The 20448-nt window shown below is 38.8% G+C and overlaps 1 protein-coding gene across 1 annotated transcript in view; it reads left to right on the top strand.

Annotated features, from left to right (window-relative positions):
* Positions 1-4301: 4301 nt before the first annotated feature.
* Positions 4302-20448, top strand: part of RAPGEF3 (Rap guanine nucleotide exchange factor 3) — a 71070-nt gene continuing 54923 nt past the window's right edge. The window contains exon 1 of the mRNA XM_063428302.1: positions 4302-4990. Coding sequence (XP_063284372.1) covers positions 4904-4990 — 87 coding nt within the window. The 5' untranslated portion in view covers positions 4302-4903. The remainder of the gene's footprint in view (positions 4991-20448) is intronic.

A 20448-nucleotide genomic window follows, 5' to 3' on the forward strand; every position in this document is an offset into this window, starting at 1 on the left:
ATTGGCTAAGAACAATGGGATTTGTAGTGAAATGGAAACTACAGAGACATTAGTCCTGTAAGTAAATTTACCTAGGGAAAACTAAATCAACAATGTTCCTAAATGTACAAAGTCAACTGATTAGATCAATACAACTGTAACCTCAATACCAGTGGACAGTAAGTGTACATTTCTGACCGTTAAAGAGAGCAATGCGGCCTTTTAACAGCGCAACCGGGCCCTGTCAGACTTATTGGCAGTGCTGAGAGTTCAGGTCACTTCTTCCCAGCTTACAGAGATCCACATGGGTAGGGATATGAGGAGAAGAGAGAGCCTGGACCAGACTTCCATCAGTATCAGCCAGATCTCACTGGACCCCATGAACTCACATTTTCATGCACCAAAAAGGGAGGTTGGGTTTGCAAGGATTGTAGATTCATATTAAAAAAGGATCACAATTACTGAATTAGAGTTTCTGTTAATGTTGGCCTATGAAAGAGTGGTTTGTTTTGATGTTGAGCTGGGTCATGTTTTAACAGATGTTTTGCGTGCCCTTTGTCTATGTCTGTACCTGTTAATGTTGATGTAACAACACCCCAGTTTACAGTGCTATGACACTGCAGGTGTCAACTGGTGCACAGTAAGGATTGTTTCTGCTTAACCCTTAAGGACCAAACTTCTGGAATAAAAGGGAATCATGACATGTCACACATGTCATGTGTCCTTAAGGGGTTAATGATTTGTGTGGAATGTGTAATGTATTCACTAAAGTGTGAATCGCAAGAAAGTCAAAGTGAATTAAACATTTTGTGGCAAAAAACAGTTGAAGTGAAAACAGCTGACATAAAAAAACAAATTTCTGTTCTGGCTTAAAATGCTAAATTAATTCTGAATTCATTTTAAATTCCCTTTTATTCCAACATTAGTGAAAAATCCTGATAAGGTTTAAAAAAACGGATTAAATGGATGTTTTACACGAAAAGGGCACACATACATTTTGTTGATTTTTTTTTTAACACAGTTCTAATAGACCTTGGTTAGAATGAAGTGTAATTAAACAGAACAAAGTAATCTAAATATTTTATTATCATTGTAGAACTTTTTTTTATTGATGGTCATTTTATACAGTTGCATGACGCAAAGGACCTAAGTGAGTCACAAACGCGCATTTAGTTTCTCCCATGTTTATGTGATGCATCTTCACCATAAACTTGAAAATGTTATCTGTCCATTGGGTTTTACCGTGTCACAGATTAGTAAAGGTACATATACTAATATTATATTAATAATGGATGGATGACAGAGTATCATGGGAAACCCAGTCCACAAATAACTTGACTTAGGTGGCTTACCTGTCACAGGCTGGTTTATGCCCCAATTCAGAAATATTAGACATTTGTTTTGCTGTCTCCAATAATCCCAAGTACAGTTCACTGTCATGGAGAGAAACCTGCTTGTCTCTCAGTTAGGTCATTATCTTTAGGGATAGTAAATTCTCCAAAAATAAGTTGTTAACTGGTCTGTCTGATAGTGTTCCTGAATTTTACAGTGGGCTGCTATCTGTAGCTAAACAGCCCCCAAAAAACATGAAAATGAGTTGCAATAAAGATTATAATTGTCCTAGGTTTATAAACCTATGAAAATGAAAAGAAAGCAGTGGCTTCAGTGTCACCAATCTCTATGTGTAATGTGTTAGAAGTGAAATGCTGGATACCAACAAGGCTTTTCTTTATTATTACCCCTGTAATACGTTCAACAACACCGAACCTTAAAAAAAGTATAGATATGACAGAGGTACACATTATGAACATCCTAATAATGAAATTGCCCCCAATTCCAAGGCATTTTGCTAGATTTACCCCAGTGTATTGTACGGGTGAGTAAGTTGTTGGGTTACCAGGGAATCCTGGGGACAAGCACCGGAGATTCGGTTCGTTCTGAATTTTAAGCAATTGTGTGATCGGTCGAATCCTGAAAATAAAGATGGTTGATGGGGAAAAAAAGATGCTCTCGGGGTCGAGAGTGTCCCTTTAACAGAGGTTTATTCCATTAGTTAGAATATATACCCCAGGGAACAGAGTAGAATAAAAACATTTTGGAGATTATACTGATTTCTAATGAGGTTTTGGTGGGGTTTTTTTTGATGAGGTTTTTTTGCTAAACATGTAAACCGTTGTGTGCAGAAAATAAAACTGAAAATATTTCAGGATCAAATAGCTGTCCTGGAAAATTCACCAACTCATCTGCTATTTTTCTCTGGCTGTTTTGTCCTACGTGTTTCAATTGGGTTTAAAATCACTACAATTCTGTCTAGCGAAGCAATAATACACGTTTTATATATTGCTCTCAAGTGAGAAGCAGACAATACTTCATCTTATCTCATGTTCTATTGCTGTCAGCTGCTACTTCATGAGGGCAGTAGCTGGGAGAATGACGATCACTCCCCCTCTCCCCCCTATTCCTGTTTGGCAAATTAGTCTTTTTTGCAATTATTGGAATGCTTTGTTTTCCAAAAGTACATGTACAGCTTTGCAGAATAGTCATATACTTTCCAAAACTTTCAAAATGTAGACTTCAAAATGTCGATCATCATAACATCTGTACGTGTAACAGCAAAGCATGTATAAGAACACAGCATCATTAAATTGTCATTTAACTCAACTCTGTCTGGCAGGCATTGATTGCACACACAGTGCTAACATTTTATTATTTTACAGGGACACTATAGGCACCAAAACCACTTCAGCTCATTGAAGTGGTCTGGGTGCAGTGTCCCAGGTCCCTTAACCCAGCAACAGTAATTATTGCATTGTCCAGCGTCGTTTAACAGAGTTATTCTCCGTCAAACAGTAGGACGTTTCTCTAGTGACTGTCTGGTAGCTAGGCAGCCACTAGAGGCAGTCTTAACCCTGGAGTATAAACATTGCAGTTTCTGTGAAACTACAGTGTTTGCAGCTACAGGGGTAAGGGGACAGGTCAGTGAGATTAAGTGGTCTGGGTACCTAGTGTACCTTTAAAGGATCTGCTGCTAATGTCTTGGTGCCATATACCAAGACACGGTTCAGAAATCTTATGGAGTCCATGCCTCAAGCATCAGAGCTGTTTTGGCAGCACCAGGGAACCTTACATGATATTAGGAAGGTGGTTTTAATGTTGTGGCTAATCAGTGTATGTTGGCACTATATAAATAAAATTAAGTATAACATTTCATGCACGTTGTAAGTATCTTAGTAAAATTATAACCATTTAATTTAAAGAAGCAATTACATTTGATGAAGGTAAACATAGCATACGATATAAAACACCACTTCCCCTCAGCTTTCAGTGAAAGTATCCTAAATAATTGGCATTTTTCGGGGACAATATGTTATTCAATGAAAATCATGTTACATACTGTGACACATTACTTTGAACTGTAGCATCAATCAACCTTAGAGCAGCTCCAATGCTCCATGGATAGTGCTCCATGTGCTGGCTGAGACTGATGGGAAGCACACATTTGGATGTAACCATTAATTTGTATGGGAGAGACATAAATGACAGCAGCTTTGGAGTGTGACTTCCATCAGTCCCAGGCAGTTTGCAACCATGATGACAGTGAGAATGTGTTTGTGCCTGTAGGTGTTCTTGTGAGCCTGACAAGGCAAAAACAGTCTCTGACATCTAACTGCTGTAAAACAACATTTAGTAATAAAATTGTAAAAATACATAATAAAATAAATCACATAACATATACAATACATGCACAAAGTGTTGCATGTCATGTTCAAACTTGTAGATGACTGTGGATCCAGCAGAATAATAACCAAATCAACGTATTGAGGTATTTTGACAGGTACACGTGCCAGAATCCCCATACACGACATCACCTCCCTGTCAATATTAGACATCTTACTCCAACCTTGACACCGTGCCAGCCTCTCATTATTTCTCCTTTTTACCTCTATTCTTTTATTTTATCCCTCCCTTGGTGTGTTTTCTTACCTCTGCTTTTTTGGGGAGTGTTCGTTTGTTCACAGCCCGTGTCACCTGTGCCAACTATTTGTGTAGCTAGATTGGTTGGAGGCAGAGTCAGTGCATGCCAGCTCTGCTTATAGGAAGTCCCCAGCCACCTCATTCTCAAAGCCACCTCAGCCCTGCCAGTAAACGGATCCGGTCTAACTCTGCTACAATAACCACCTGCACAGCTTAGCCACAAGTCTGCATGGCTCATACAGAAACCGATTAATACACCGGCCACTTAACTTCCTGCCTCCCACTGTGCGGGCGCCTGGGGCGCTGGGGCGGTATGTATTCTGTAAGAGTGGCTATTATTAGCAGGATATAAGGTTCAGGCTAGAGTCAGACAGAAATGAACAGGTTAATTAACACTGTGCCTCAATGGACACGGTAAGACGATGAGAACGTTGAACTGATTTCTGGATTTGCATGAAGGCACCTGTCAGTATTCCACGTTCTGTCCCAACGTTCTATACAGCCGTCTGGAGAACACAGAGTTAACAAGGGGAAACACTGAAAGAAGCAGTGACATTTAACTACTATTCTCTGCCTCCTCCCAAGAGACAGACAGCCCTGTGTACAATGCTAAGCAACACATTGTGAGAGAACAGTGAACTACTGGAGCACCTCTTCCTTCTCCAGACACTTCTTCTGGAAACATTCCTCTCCAGACCCCAGGCAGTGCTAGATAACCCTGCTGATGAGCAGGTATTCAATGCAATCCTATGAGCTACAATCTACTATAAAAACAATCATTTGAAACCGCATCTGGATGGCTGTGAGCTCAATACACGTATCAGTGCATGGGTTAGATCTTGTTTTTTTTTTTCTGACAGACTGTCCAGTTGAATCACCGCTGATAAAGTGTGTTTACCTAAAGACTATCTGAGAGTTACCTCCACATGATACGAGGCACAGGAGCAAGATGCACTTCTTCAGGAGTTACTCCTACGAGATCCAAGTGGAGCAAAGAAATGACGATCTTCCCAGCAGCATTCAAGGAATCAGATGGGTAATTATGTTTTATTTGTATTTTAAGCCTTAAACCATGGAATAAAAAAAACATCAAAATGCACAGAATGCATAGAACTATATTGGTTTGTTATACATGCCAAAGGCTTTGTGAAGGAAAGAGGGAGTCTGGGATAAAAAATAAATTGGTATTTTTGGGCAGTTGTTGCCAAATTAGTATTATCACCTCTTCACAAACAGACACAAATATATATGATAATTCATTAAGGATTTTTTTTCCCCCAAAACCTAGGCATAAACAAATACACATACAACTGACATTGTACGCTTGCTTATATTGAATAATTTGCTCATTAAACATTATATCAGCACATTTCCCTTATTTCTGCATTCAAAACAGTTGAAATGATTGCCATGCTACATTAGATCCCTGATTGACATCCAATGTTCTTGTTGAATGTTGGTTAATGTGTCCCTGTTTATGTCCATATCTGTAGCAGGTTAAATGGTCCATCTGTTCAGACAGTGTAACTGCAACATATAATGCCCTTGTCTCACATAGGTTAACAGTTATTTATGTAGGTTATGGTAAAAAGTATCTGTGCAATCTATTACATTATCTATTACACTGTTCTATTCTCGCTCTTACCTAGTTTTTGATAGACACTGTCCTATTCCCTCTCACCTTGTTTTTGATAGACACACTTTCTGGCTATCAGGACTCACCACTATTATTTCTAATTATTACCTTATCTGCCTGGAAAGTGAACGTTTTCTTCCTTTGTGCATTAACAGATTTCAAAGGGCTTTGGTGCAAAGTTGTCTGACGTAATTTACATGAATCTGTTTCCCATCCTATAAAATATTCAATATATCGATAAACATATCAGTATTTCGAAGCCTTCCCCTTTTCCGTTCTTTCACCATACAGAGTACAGAGTATAAGATTCCATTATCTCTTCTTGTAATGCCCAATATGTTTGTGGAACTATATACGTGCTAAAAACCTGCAGGTTGTGTTTTGTTTTATCATTGATTCAGTAGATTCTAATCCCAAGTAGCTATGTACAATGCAGCCCCTATATTATAAAAATATAAATAACACTGATCTAATATTTGGGTAACTGACCTGTAGCTGTAGTTCCAAACCTGGCTTTTCGATTGTAAGCCCCTTTGGGCAGGGTCCTATTCATCTACTGTTCCAGTATGTCAATCATGTTTTGTTAGAATTACGTGTTTGTCTTGTTTACTTGTGCTACTGAATATGTTGGTTCTATATAAATAATTGTAATTATCTAAATAGCCATTAACCAGGCCCGAATATGTGGACATTATTTATTTGCTGTTTTTGTCTTTGTTAATTTCTTTGCTCTTTTTATTAATGTAGATAATTGATTGTGTGCTCACCAGCAATATATCTGCACAGAGCCACGTCCCACTGGAGGTACTTGTTAAAATACTCTGCTCTTGCAATTGGCTTTTCATACCATACAAACATTAGCATTGAGGGTCTGTGCCTGACGAAGAACATATTAACTTGCTCTCTGGCCCCACTAGACCTCCAAGTTACATAGAATAGGTCAGTTGCGGCTATTGTCTGGATCCCGCGGGCGGCTGTGAGGGGAGGCTGCACTCCGCTGGCAGTACTCACCCTCCAGCCGTCCGCGTGCCCCTCTTCCTCCTGGGCTCGGCGAGCGGCATCCTTCCAGTCTCGGATGCCGCCCCCGTCTTCCTCCACGTCCCCCAGCGGCAGCATGCATGACGCTGCACGCTGGGAGACCGCCCAAGATATTAGACGCCGGGGTCAGTAACCTGACCCGGCGTTAAAGGCACAGTGCCTCAATCACAGTGGGAGGTTTAGATATCTCCCACGTGTGATTGTTAATTCTGATTGGAAATTATCCAATCAGAATTAACCTTATGGTTTGAATACTAACCTTTCCTGTTCCTCCCTGCCCTGTTGTGGTCTTTGCTTGCTAGTATTGCTACCGAACTTGTGTTTCTGGTTACGTACTCTCTGGCTTGTTAATCTGACTTTGTGACTTTCTCCTACCCTTTGACCTCGGCTTGTTTCTCGTTATTCTGTCTTCTGGTTCCCCTTACTCGGCTTGTCTCCTGACTATTCTGTGTGTGCTTAGCCCGCCACTCTAAGGTCCGGTACTGCACCTTTTCTGTGTGTGTGTGTGTTAGCGTGTTGGGTTCCCCGAATCGTGACAGCTAGCCATGGTTTGCAGTATTGGGAATTACATTACCTATGGGGAATACAGTACCCAAACAACCATTGATGGGGTAGGATGGGAAAAGGTGGTGACTGGGACAGCAACCATTTGTTTAGATATTTAATGTTACTGCCACTTTCTCCCACTTTCTGATACTATCTTGTTCCAAATGATCCATTAAGTTATGCATCGCTACCCTGCATGTCAGTGAGAACATTCCATTGCAAAATAAATAAATACATGCCACTGCCTTCCTTTCCAAGAAAAAAATGTACAGCATGTATTTCCTAACCAACAGGGACATGGCACAGAACTTGTTGAAAAGTTAGTCATCTGGAGGTTCATTGAGATGGACAATATGAGACCCTGTAAACACAGTATTACTTGACCCATTACACAATAAAGAATTACTCTCAAATACTTGTTTTTCTACGCTATCCGCATCATTTGACATCATTTATGTTGAATTTGTCTTTATGACTTGTTCTGCCCAGGGTATGTGATGATCAGTGTTTATATTTGCCCAGATTATGTGATGGTCAGTCTTTATATTTGCCCAGATTATGTGATGGTCAGTCTTTATATTTGCCCAGATTATGTGATGGTCAGTCTTTATATTTGATCAGATTATGTGATGGTCAGTCTTTATATTTGATCAGATTATGTGATGGTCAGTCTTTATATTTGATCAGATTATGTGATGGTCAGTCTTTATATTTGATCAGATTATGTGATGGTCAGTCTTTATATTTGATCAGATTATGTGATGGTCAGTCTTTATATTTGACCAGATTATGTGATGGTCAGTCTTTATTTTTGCCCAGATTATGTGATGGTCAGTCTTTATATTTGACCAGATTATGTGATGGTCAGTCTTTATATTTGCCCAGATTATGTGATGGTCAGTCTTTATATTTGCCCAGATTATGTGATGGTCAGTCTTTATATTTGATCAGATTATGTGATGGTCAGTCTTTATATTTGATCAGATTATGTGATGGTCAGTCTTTATATTTGATCAGATTATGTGATGGTCAGTCTTTATATTTTATCAGATTATGTGATGGTCAGTCTTTATATTTGATCAGATTATGTGATGGTCAGTCTTTATATTTGCCCAGATTATGTGATGGTCAGTCTTTATATTTGATCAGATTATGTGATGGTCAGTCTTTATATTTTATCAGATTATGTGATGGTCAGTCTTTATATTTGATCAGATTATGTGATGGTCAGTCTTTATATTTTATCAGATTATGTGATGGTCAGTCTTTATATTTTATCAGATTATGTGATGGTCAGTCTTTATATTTGATCAGATTATGTGATGGTCAGTCTTTATATTTGATCAGATTATGTGATGGTCAGTCTTTATATTTGATCAGATTATGTGATGGTCAGTCTTTATATTTGATCAGATTATGTGATGGTCAGTCTTTATATTTGATCAGATTATGTGATGGTCAGTCTTTATATTTGATCAGATTATGTGATGGTCAGTCTTTATATTTTATCAGATTATGTGATGGTCAGTCTTTATATTTGACCAGATTATGTGATGGTCAGTCTTTATATTTGATCAGATTATGTGATGGTCAGTCTTTATATTTGACCAGATTATGTGATGGTCAGTCTTTATATTTGACTAGAGTATGTGATGGTCAGAGAAAGGTAGGATATTGAATTTTCCAGGTGGTTATATTTATTTTTATACATATTGTGGTTTTCCCACTTTTTTGTATTTTATTTGCTATTTGGTGTGTGTGAGGGACACACAAACCATATACGTATTTATTTATTTATTCTTATTAGCATGTATATCATTTTGCTGTTACATTCTTTATGTGATGATCAGCCTTTATTTTTGCAGAAGGTACAGAAACAGGGTATGGTGTCGTAATTTTTTATTTCTGCAAATAGTGTATGATGCTGAGTATTTTTTTCTCCACAGATTATGTTATGTTGAGTGTTTGTTTCTGCTCTGTGCATGTGGCAAAACATAAACAAAGACAAAGACCCTTATTGGGTCGAAACGTTGTCAGGTCCATGTTCTAGTGGAATAAAAAACACATTTCTTGGATACGTAATCTTGCGTTGCGGCTATCTTCATTTCTGTATATTCCTTGAGGAACTGAGGACTTAATCCAGGACTCTGGGTTAATGCGCCCTGGATAATGGAAGATGAATGATATTGATGCTGTGACTACATCTGCCAAAATGCTCTCACGCCCATAATGATGGCAAAGTATTAGGAGAGATGTATTCCACAACATCTGGAGTGGCGAAGGTTGCGTACTTCAGCAGTAAGTGATGGCCAGTCAGTGTTCCTGGTATGGCAGTAATAATATGGTGTCAGCCTGTAAGTAAACCTGTGTCTGGAGAGTGTGTGCATACGCGCACATCATTGTGTGAGGAGTTTTCATCTATTGTATCTGGGTAGAATGACTTGTGTATGTGCGGGCGAGACAGATTTATTTGTGGTATGTGAGGACGGTGCCTTGTTTAGCCAGTCGTCTGTGTGAGAAGAATGAATAAAGGCTTGTTTGGAGTGTAAAACTATTAGTACATGTATGTAGGTAGTACCTGTAGTTTGTGTGTGATTGAGAAGGGTGCATCAGTGCTATGTATCTCCCATGGTTGTGTGCATTTGTAGTGGTTGTAAGGTTAGTAAGTATGTGTAGAGACTTAATCAAGTAAGGACATCATAGATGTGTTTGTAATTTTGCTCTGTACAGTGCGATCTGTACGCATTTGTATAACCATTGTCTGAGGGTGTCGAGTGGGTCTGTATGTCAGTGTGTGAACCTTGTGTCTGTAAGGAGAGTGCACTTGTGGAATTGATGATGAGTCCAGAAAGTATATCTGTGTGAAGGGAGGAGCTATGTGATGACTGTGAGGGAATGACACATCATGTCTCAATGAACATGGTATCAGAGGTGTCTGTTGTGTACCTTCTGGGTAGAAAAGCCGCTGTTCATTTAGTGCAAAACAAATACATTTTTATTCTCTCTAAAAAAAAAATACAAATATTTTACTGAGTGAAAAAAAAATGAGGTGTGATGTTTATGTGTGGAAAATGAGTGAAAGCACAGTGAATCTCAGGTGCCTATCAGAGAGAGATTCTTGCGTGGGCCTGTGAGCCTATTTGTGATTTCTGTGTTAAACTATGAACGTCACTGTGATCACCACAGCAATGTTGCATAATTGCAAAATATTTGGTGGGTTTTTCATGAAGTCTCAGCTCTGGGAATGGCTGATAACAGCAGAGATGTGGGATTTGTAAAAAACAAAATATATGCAGGTATGATACAGCCCAGCAGAGCTGTCTACCAGGTAGCCAGATTCTTTCTTCTGGCCTGCCAGTGTCACGTGGTACTTACAGTACATGCACAACTTGAAATGATCTCCGATTCTCATTCTCTCTGCTCTCATAGAGCAGTCATACCAATATTATTTGATGAGTGGAATTGCAGCTGGGGATAAACTACATAAAACATATAGTAGAATAAGACGGGACCCCTAGGCCATAAGGAGAGCTCATGATTGGTGGAGCCTGGAGAGGGAGAGGTTTACCCAGGGCCTTTACCCTGGGACAGTGCAAGGATTTTTGGCTACAAAGGCGAAGATGCAACATATCATAATAAAGGTATAGGAGTGGTATGGGTTATAGCACTATGTATACAATGTGCTATGTTGTTGTGGTAGCTTGTTTAGAGTATCATGTCAATACCAGGCTCTTTTTTTACATTTACATAAACTCTCTCTCTCTCTCTCTCTCTCTCTCTCTCTCTCTCTCTCTCTCTCTCACTTTTGTACATGAAACATAGGACTTGTGCAGATATTTGAATATTCTTCTGCAATAGGGACACGTGTAGCTTTATTGACACAGAGCGTGAGGTTAGCAGAGGCTGTTTAATGTATGAGCTCATCATTTTGTAAGCTATGTACACAAGGATGTGTTATTTTATATGTGGCAGCTGTGCACGCTGTAAGATACAGGGTATTCCACACAGTGCTGAGGAACACATCAAGAGGAAGATCTGCCAGTCGATAATAACACACGATAAGCTGTGCGTAGAGAAGGAACAGTATGTAAACGAGGACAGTGACTGCATTGGTTCCAAACGATATTCCTGCTTACAGACAGTGTCTTATGGTGTGTTTGAATGAATCAGCATTATGAGTGGCTGTGCATTTTGAAAGATTGCCTATGCACACTGTATTTGCATCAACTCTTCTAAAAATCAATCTAATAGCTTTTTCTAAAAACTCCTTTCTGTTGCAATAGTACACGCTCTGTTTATAAATATATATTTTTGGCATGCAATTAGCAAGATGGTTAAGATGTAAACTATTTTATCAAGCATATGTGAATTTAAATCTAATTTCGATTTCTGGACATGATTTTCAGTATGGGGTTACCTGTACTCCTTCCTAAAAGGCCACATCGTAGGTTTCCATGCTCGTCATTGTAGCATGCAAATGGACCACGTACACGTACACTGGCTGAGGACAATTCCTTGGTGTCAGCGGATGTGGACAACAGGACAGGAGCCCAAAATGGGGACAGTTGGGGGGCCTGCAGTCCTGACTCAGCTATGCAGAGCTGTGTGAACAACATACATTCCAACACAGGGAGGAATGTAAACTAGAACAGAGGTGGGCAGGCAAGTGATGCAACCTTAATTTCTTTCACTGCCCAAAGGGGCGGAAAGTACCTTAAATGGATACGCCAAGCTGACGGACAATCACTCTGATGGGACCCTTTAAGGACAGAGCATTCACAGCTTAATGTTACATTGCTTTGTGTATGGTCCTGGTGCTCTTAGCGTAACAGAGGGTCTAATCCTCTAGACTGTAAGCTCACTTAAACAGGGTCCTCTTCAACCTATTGTTCCTGTACGTTTTTGTAATTGTCTCTTTTATTGTTAAATCTCCCCCTCTTATAATATTGTAAAGCACTATGGAATATATTGGCACTATATAAATGCCGATAATAATAATATTAATGATGTGCTTAAGCTATGCTTTCCCGGGATAGTTCCCTGTTGTCCACTAAAGCGGAACACCAGGGAACCAAACCCAGGATTGCTGGACAGGAGCCTAAAATCGGAATGGTTCTGCCATATTCAGGACAGTTGGGAGGCCTGGAGAAATGCTGCCACTGAACGCACAATGTGACATATGACAGCACCTGTCCTTCCAATTCACTACTGCTGCATTTGGTGACTTGGTGACATCAGAGAAAGCCATAACTAACACAAGATTAGTCATTAACATCTAAATGCAGTTCAGATCAGCAAAACTCAGTAAAAATTATCTGCATTTCTCCTATTTACTAAAGGCAAATCCAAATTAAATTCAGTTATTTTAACTGTATGAGCTAGTGTCTGCTTTCCGATCAGTTGCCAGGAGTCAATTAAACGAATTAATCTTAATTAACTGTATGTTATGAATTTTGTAAATAATTAAATACATAAATATTATAATTAAAATGAATATTTAAATTACTTATGGTTATTGAGGCATATGAGAAACCTTGGTTATACATTCATTGAGTTTGGAATGAAGCAGTTCAATAAAATAAGCATGTTGGAAATGAATGAATCACTATATAAAATAAACGGCATATTTAGCTGATTTGGAAAATGATTGCTATTTAGCCATTTTGGCATAAAAAAATTGATTTTGCATCATTTACATAAAATGCCTTTTTGTGCCTAACGCAGTTAATGTAGCAGATTTTGCATAGCTCCACAGCAGTAAAATCTGCTCTAAGGTTTTAAATGTCAAATTACTGATGTTTACATTGCTATGTATTTGTTTTGTATCTACCTGCCAATATAATGGTTAGTTCCCTGATTTTGTGGCAACCACAATGGATTTAATTTTACATTAGTTTGTGTCAAACTATGAACTGATGTGCTACATCTCAAACATAGCAGAGCTTAAATGTACCAGGGATAGTCTGAGTTAATTGTATCGTATTGAAGATACCGGCTTAGTGGAAATATTTGTATAGGGTGCTGCTGACGTCAGCAGAGAAAGGAACCATGACTTGAAGAGCCAAGGCAAGTAAGAAGTGATTGGAAAATACAACACACTAAGTACAATACACACTCGTCTTCCTGGAAAGTGCACCTGTTCACCCATGAAATGCTAACAGGGGAGATAATTGTAATATTGGCTTTAATGAGGAATGCAGAGTACTTTCCTACAGCCCAAGTGTTTTTTGCTGCTTGGCTAGAATGCAACATGACTGTGATCCTTAATTTATAGGAATTGTTCTATTTTAATTAATATGTTGTGCCAATCTTGAAAGGACTATAAATAAAAGATTTTATTTTTAAAAGATAACCCTAAGCAGTATAACCACTGCATGCGTATATTGTAGTTAGGCTGCTGTTAGGCTACAGGTACAACCCCTTGGTTCTTAGTTGGAATTGCTAGTTGTAATTGTGATATATGGATGAGATTGTTGAAAATTTCACTTCTATTCTATGCGCATTAACAATCCTGGCAAGTGGGGGCCAGGCTGCAGGTGCCTCAAGGATTGCTTAATATAAACGGTTTGACCAAGAAGAATAGTGGCCGACTAGCATTGGCATGTAGTGGTTATGGTGATTAGACTGCTATTTTAACACAAATATTCAACAAATAAAATGTTTTATCTATTTATAATTTGGGAAGCTCCTTATGTTATGTTTATATTAATGAATGTGAAATAATCAGGAGAGGGCTGGCAAGGGAGCAGTGTTCTGTAGCCTCAAAACACTCTTCTGAAAATTCAAATAGCAGCATGTGCATTGGGCTGAATGTCTACACAATTCTGCAGGAGTGAGGTAACAGACCCAAATTGTGCAGGACCTTCGCTAGCCTAGCACTGTATGGGTTTTTACCTGGGCTGGTGGTCTGTTCTCTCACTGCTCTCTAGGCCTGGACTGAACCAGTAGGATATACTCCAGTGGACTGCGGTATCAGAGACTGTCCAGACTGCCAGACTACAATGAGTATGTTTGTTGTACCCTGAAGGAAGTGTTCACCGTTGACCTCAGGGACTGGTGAAATGAGACAGAGATCATGATATTAGTAGCACACAGTGGTTGTCAATACTGGAGTCCGTGCTTAACAGGTCTCTGTAAATGTTCTGATATAGTATGCAGGTCATACTGATGGATGTTACAGGGGTATATGATGGCACACTTCGCAACTCCAGCAGTCTTCATCTGTCAAATGGATATATATTGCATGCACAGTGTGAGTAGAACCATCCACATTGGTCTGTGAATTTTGTGCACAAAAAATGCCATTCATTTGTACTCTCCCACCCCAGGCCAAAGGTTGCTATCCCACCTCCTGGTAATAATTCAAATAATATTAGTGATAGAAAGCTTACACCTGCTAGATACATTGCACAGATTCCCCTTCACAAGTAACCACTTGTAGTTACTTAAAGAGACACTCCAGGCACCCAGACCACTTCTGCCCATTGGAGTGGTCTGGGTGCCAACTCCCACTACCCTTAACCCTGCAAGTGTAATTATTGCAGTTTTCATAAACTGCAATATTTACCTTGCAGGTTTAAGTCCTTCTCTAGTGGCTAGAGGGACTTCCGGGTTCTTAGAACACAAAAAGTGTGTTATAAGATGCTGGACGTCCTCACGCTATGTGAGGACCTCCAGCGTCGCCGAAATCCCCATAGGAAAGCATTGAATAATGCTTTCCTACGTGGAGGTCTAATGCGCGTGCCCGGCCATTGCCGCGCAAGCGCATTAGGTCTCCCCTGCCTGCTGACCTCAATGGGGGAGGAGAGTAGGCGGAGCCTGACCAGGGGGACATCAGCGCTGGACTCCGGTAAGTCACTGAAGGGGTTTTAACCCCTTCAGCAACTTGGAATGTGGGGTGGGAGGGAGAGGGGCACTCCAGGGTCCTGCAGTGCCAGGAAAACGAATATGTTTTCCTGGCACTGGAGAATCCCTTTAATGGAAACACTCTAAAATAACTGTAGTGGTTATGTTGTTTAGAGTGTCCTGGCATTATTTACAGGTTTAATACCAAACTTTATAGAAACAGTTTGATATAAACTAGGGCTTTTCTGATTGTCTGCAGCTGTGCCCTTCTAGGCTTTATTAATAATGTGGAATTAACATTTCCCCATTAGTGATGTCGCAAACATAAAATTTTCCGTTCGCGAAAGGCGGACGCGAAGTTCCGCAAATGTTCGCGAACGGGCGAACCGGGCTAACCGCCATAGCCTTCAATAGGCATGCGAATTTTAAAACCCACAGGGACTCTTTCTGGCCACAATAGTGATGGAAAAGTTGTTTCAAGGGGACTAACACCTGGACTGTGGCATGCCGGAGGGGGATCCATGGCAAAACTCCCATGGAAAATTACATAGTTGATGCAGAGTCTGGTTTTAATCCATAAAGGGCATAAATCGCCTAACATTCCTAAATTGTTTGGAATAATGTGCTTTAAAACATCAGGTATGATGTTGTATCGATCAGGTATTGTAAGGGTTACGCCCGCTTCACAGTGACAGACCAAACTCCCCGTTTAACGCACCGCAAACAACCGCAAACAGTCCATTTGCACAACCGCAAAAAAGGTTGGATACCAAGCTAGCCATGTCCCGTTCCTTGTCCTCACTGATGTCATTGAAGGTCTCTTCCTCCACCCAGCCACGTACAACACCAAGGGTCCCCGAAAGGTGACAACAAGCCCCCTGTAAATTGTATGCTGTCTAGGAGGTGGGAGGGTCTGGGAGGGAGGGTCTGCTGCTGATTGGCTGGAATGTGTCTGCTGACTGTGAGGTACAGGGTCAACGTTTACTCAGTGATGACGAATAGGGGGCGGACCGAACATCGCATATGTTCGCCGTCCGTGGCGAACGCGAACAAGCTATGTTCGCCAGGAACTATTCGCCAGTGAACCATTCGGGACATCACTATTCCCCATTATCAATCTTGTTTTCATCCAAACTGGAGTACATTGATTGTCTGAGAGTGTTGGGGTGACAAGCTCTATATATTGATAATTCTGCTAAATCAGTGTGTCCAGGAAGATCCTGGTTTATTAAACCGTTCATAATCTGTTTGATAGTTTAAACCAATGGATGGAGTCAGGACACTCATCATAAGTAATACAGTAAGATATAGTGATATCTGAGAATTTCAAATTTAAGACCAAACTAGCCAAAATGAAAACAGGAATAATTTAGAGGATTTTTTTTTTCTAATTTGGGGTATATCTGACTTTTAAGTCCTGCAATGCTCACTTTGTGCTTTTATGATGAAAACACACCCTGGGTAATAGTGCAGTATATCAAATATTAAATAAACTGTTTTAAAATGCAAGGAATTTATACATAATGGAAAGTAAAATAAATCTGAACAATCTTCCCACTGCGTTTTGGTTGATTTTGCTATTTAAAATCACAGCTTCCAAGAGAAAAATATATAAAGAATGACAAAACTAAAATTAGCATCCTAAAATATTAATGAACAAATTATGATCTAATATTCTAATAAAAAACACAGGTTCCTACTGAACCAGTCTAGATTGATAACTTATTCCTCGCAGAAATCTGGAAACTAGGCACCACTGACACTTAGAGTGTTACTTTAGGACACACTCCTGAATTCGCAGTTTTACCTCAGGCAGGTTAGCAGCAGCTAGCAGACTGCACAGCCTGTCCTGTTTTCCACTTGCCCTCAAAGTGAATTCCAAAATGTAAATTTAAATGCCCCAGATTAGAAAATACCCCTAAATCATTCCAGTTTTCATTTTGGCTAGTTTGGTCTTAAATTTGAAATTCACTTTTAATTCATCGTGAGTTCCTGACAACTCTGTTAGTATTCACTAACCTTTATTGGTCTATTGTAAATCCTCCCCCCCCACACAATTACCACAAATTTATTAAAAAAATAAATATATATTTTTGTTGAACTTATGCCATTAATTGAATACATTGATGCTATGTATAGGCTTTGTGATCTTCTTTTTGTTAAATTCTGGCTTCCTTACAACTTTAGTTTGTCTGATTCTAATGAAACATTCAGACACAATTCAGTGTTACCATGTATCTGTCAGTAATAAGCTCACCTCAGATGTAGACATGTTCCAAGATCACCTTATATAAGCAAGACTTCCATCTGTTCCAATGTTTACAACACTGTCTGTGACCTCAAAACCTCTCCCAACTGCATGTCCTAGTTATAAGCTCTTATTCTTCCTACTTGATATGGTGTGTGCAAGTAAGCATATAGTTACTAGAAAAAACATATTTACATAGTGGTAAAAATGATTTAATCCTTCTCCTACGCGCCAATCAGCATTAAAGAATTAATATAATTAATAAACTGACATTCAAGTTCATTAAAGCTCTTGGTGCCTTTTAAGTTCTTCTGCAGCTACTCTGTTGTCTACTGCACTATGATGCCAAGAGAACCCTGGTGTTGTTTTGCAGTAAGGGAGCAAACTATTTTGCAATGGTTTGGCTCTTACGTGGGTTCTGTTGGGTGCTGAGCCTCCTGCCTTGCTGCTGTTAAGTCATGGCCCAAAAGAGACTGTTAAATGATCACCTTTGCAAAAAATATGCACAGAATTAACATTAGCCAGCCTAGAATACTCAGAACTCTAAAGTAGGCTGCCAAGAGTGGAGGGCAGCTCATACACAGTTATTGCACAATGGCCACTTCAAACCTCTAAATGACCATGGTGCTTTAAGTAACCCATTAAGGGACATGTCATGCACCATAACTAATACACTTTTTTCCCAGTCTATTTTTAATGGTTTGACATAAACTGTAGGATTCTCTAGCAACCAAAGCCTCCCCTCAAGCTTTGCAATATTATAATAAGGGAATTTATCATCTGCTATGTCCTCCTTGACTGGGCTGTACCAGTATGGTCATTCTGGTGGGAATAAACCAATGCAGACTTTCCATACACACAACTCACACAAACAACATCACAGGTCCTACACCATGTTCCAGCCAACTATTTCTGGTAGAGACTATCAAACTGGAACATATCATCCATCTAACTCCACAGATAAGCTTTCCAAATGAATCAATATATTTATATACGCTTTTAAAATCATTAAATATTGTGAAAATATTTGGATTTTGTAGAATTTTTATACTATTGATATTTGTTTTTTTATTTTTTCTATATATGATGTTAAAAAAAAATTATTTAAATGTTTATGCAAAATATTAAACAATTTAGAAAGCTTACCCAACAATATTAAATTGGGTCCATGGAAAGTATATTTAGAGATTCTTGTAACTTTATGTCCTGGTTAAGTCGTGTTATATTTGTCAGGTTTTCTGTGTCCTTAACACTTTTTCAGGGGCAAAGCAGACCAATCTGATGGTGACTTGAAGGTGACTTTCTCTGTTGTGAGTGTTCACTTGCATCACTTTTGTTCTGGCCAATAAAACACACTATGATGACTGGTTCATCTCCAAAGAAGAGGAGATCGGTAGGAGACACAGGTAGACCAGTAACAGCGAGAGGTAGTGTTCTCTCCCCTGGCGTAGATCAGTATAGGTATAACCAGCACTCAGACTGCTCTAAAATTAGTCCGCTACGCAGTTGTCACGTAAAGTATGGATCCTCCCTTCATTCAAAGCAAGTTTCAATGTAAACACCCTTTGACATCTAATTTTCTTCAGTAATAGTTTTACAGTTATTGGCTTAAGTTTGAGTTTTATTAAAATGACAGTGCATAGGTCAGAGAACACCTGTGTAGGCATGATATTGATAGAAAGTGGTGTCTATGTCTAGAAACCTCCAAGATTCTCTTCTTCACAGAGTAGTGTTGTAGTCTGACATTGATCTCCCTTGGCTTGTTTTTGGATCTGAACGAGAGTTCAGAGTGCAGTAAATGAATCCATAAGTTATACACCCTCTAGTTTAATCAGGTAGGATTTAATATATATATTTTTTTCTGAAACCCGTCAAAGTCACAGGTTATTTATTCCGGATCCATTGCCAAGGATTTTACTAACAGATCTCCATTTCAATAAATTTAAACTCAAATTTTGATACACAGCCTCTAAGTGTATTATGTGAGTTTTGTAGAGTAGCCTGTACTTTTTTTCACAACTAAAATTCTTGTGTTTAATATGCCCATTTCATCTTGAAATTCTGCAAATCCAGATTGGAGGTGCAACCTAACTTAACTCCAGACCAGATCTAATATCGGACCTCGAAGAAGCCAAAGACTGTAATTCTTGTATGTCTTGTAAATCTTATTGACAGGTAGTGTCAATTTTTATCAGGCATGTTATTACAGCCATATTGATCAAATATACTCCCGTGCTTGGATTGAAGTTTTGCCTTGTGTGTATTTTTACCGGATGCTTTTCTCATAGTAGCGAAATCACAATATTGAGGGCACTTTTTTCTTACTATTGTAATAATTAAATTTGTTATTGTTAATGCATAAATGATCAAAATGCTTTATATAGCAGAGTTTAAAGGCATTCATCACCTACATGGGCCTTTTAAAAATTACTCTGAGCTCTTATGACCTGCAGTTTATGGTTCAGTGAATAATGTATAAACTCATTCTGGTTGAACTTTGATATATCAGCTCAAAACACATTAACTCAGATTAACAGAAGCATTTGGTATAAGCTTCTAAAAACATATTTCATCTTCCTGGTTTAAGGCACCACATTCACAAAGGATTGGAGGAAATTATACATTTGTTTTGCTTTCTGGGTTTCTGTTAATTTGTTATGGCATATAATAGCAGGTACATCATAAAACAGATGTACAGATTATGTCAACTATATACCTAATGTAAATATAATGAGAAAGTTAAAAAGTGATCACCTGTTGACATAAAAATCCTTGGCTATTTTTACTTGTGCGGTGAAGTGTGCAATTATGATTAGTGTGTATATTTTTAACTTAAGTGACATAAACACATAGGGACAGAGATCAAGTTGTCACCTGAGCCACCTATTATGATTAAGTCACAGTGACAACAAACTGGCTAAGAATCAGAATATGTAGACATTATTGGAGCATGAAAAATGGTCCATTCGTACTGCAACTGAATAATGAACATGCTACATTTAATCTGCTCAATGATATTCAGATATTCATGAATTTATGTTACTTAGTTTTTATACTTTTAATGTACACTTACTCTACTGTAGAGTATATGTTTGACATTGTGCTGTTTTAGACTTTATGTATGACAATAATATCATTATGTTGCATATTCCATCAATATTTCCAGAGATTTTGTACAAAT

This window comes from Pelobates fuscus, chromosome 1 (assembly GCF_036172605.1).
Source record: "Pelobates fuscus isolate aPelFus1 chromosome 1, aPelFus1.pri, whole genome shotgun sequence".
In the NCBI taxonomy this organism is placed as follows: Eukaryota; Metazoa; Chordata; class Amphibia; order Anura; family Pelobatidae; genus Pelobates; species Pelobates fuscus.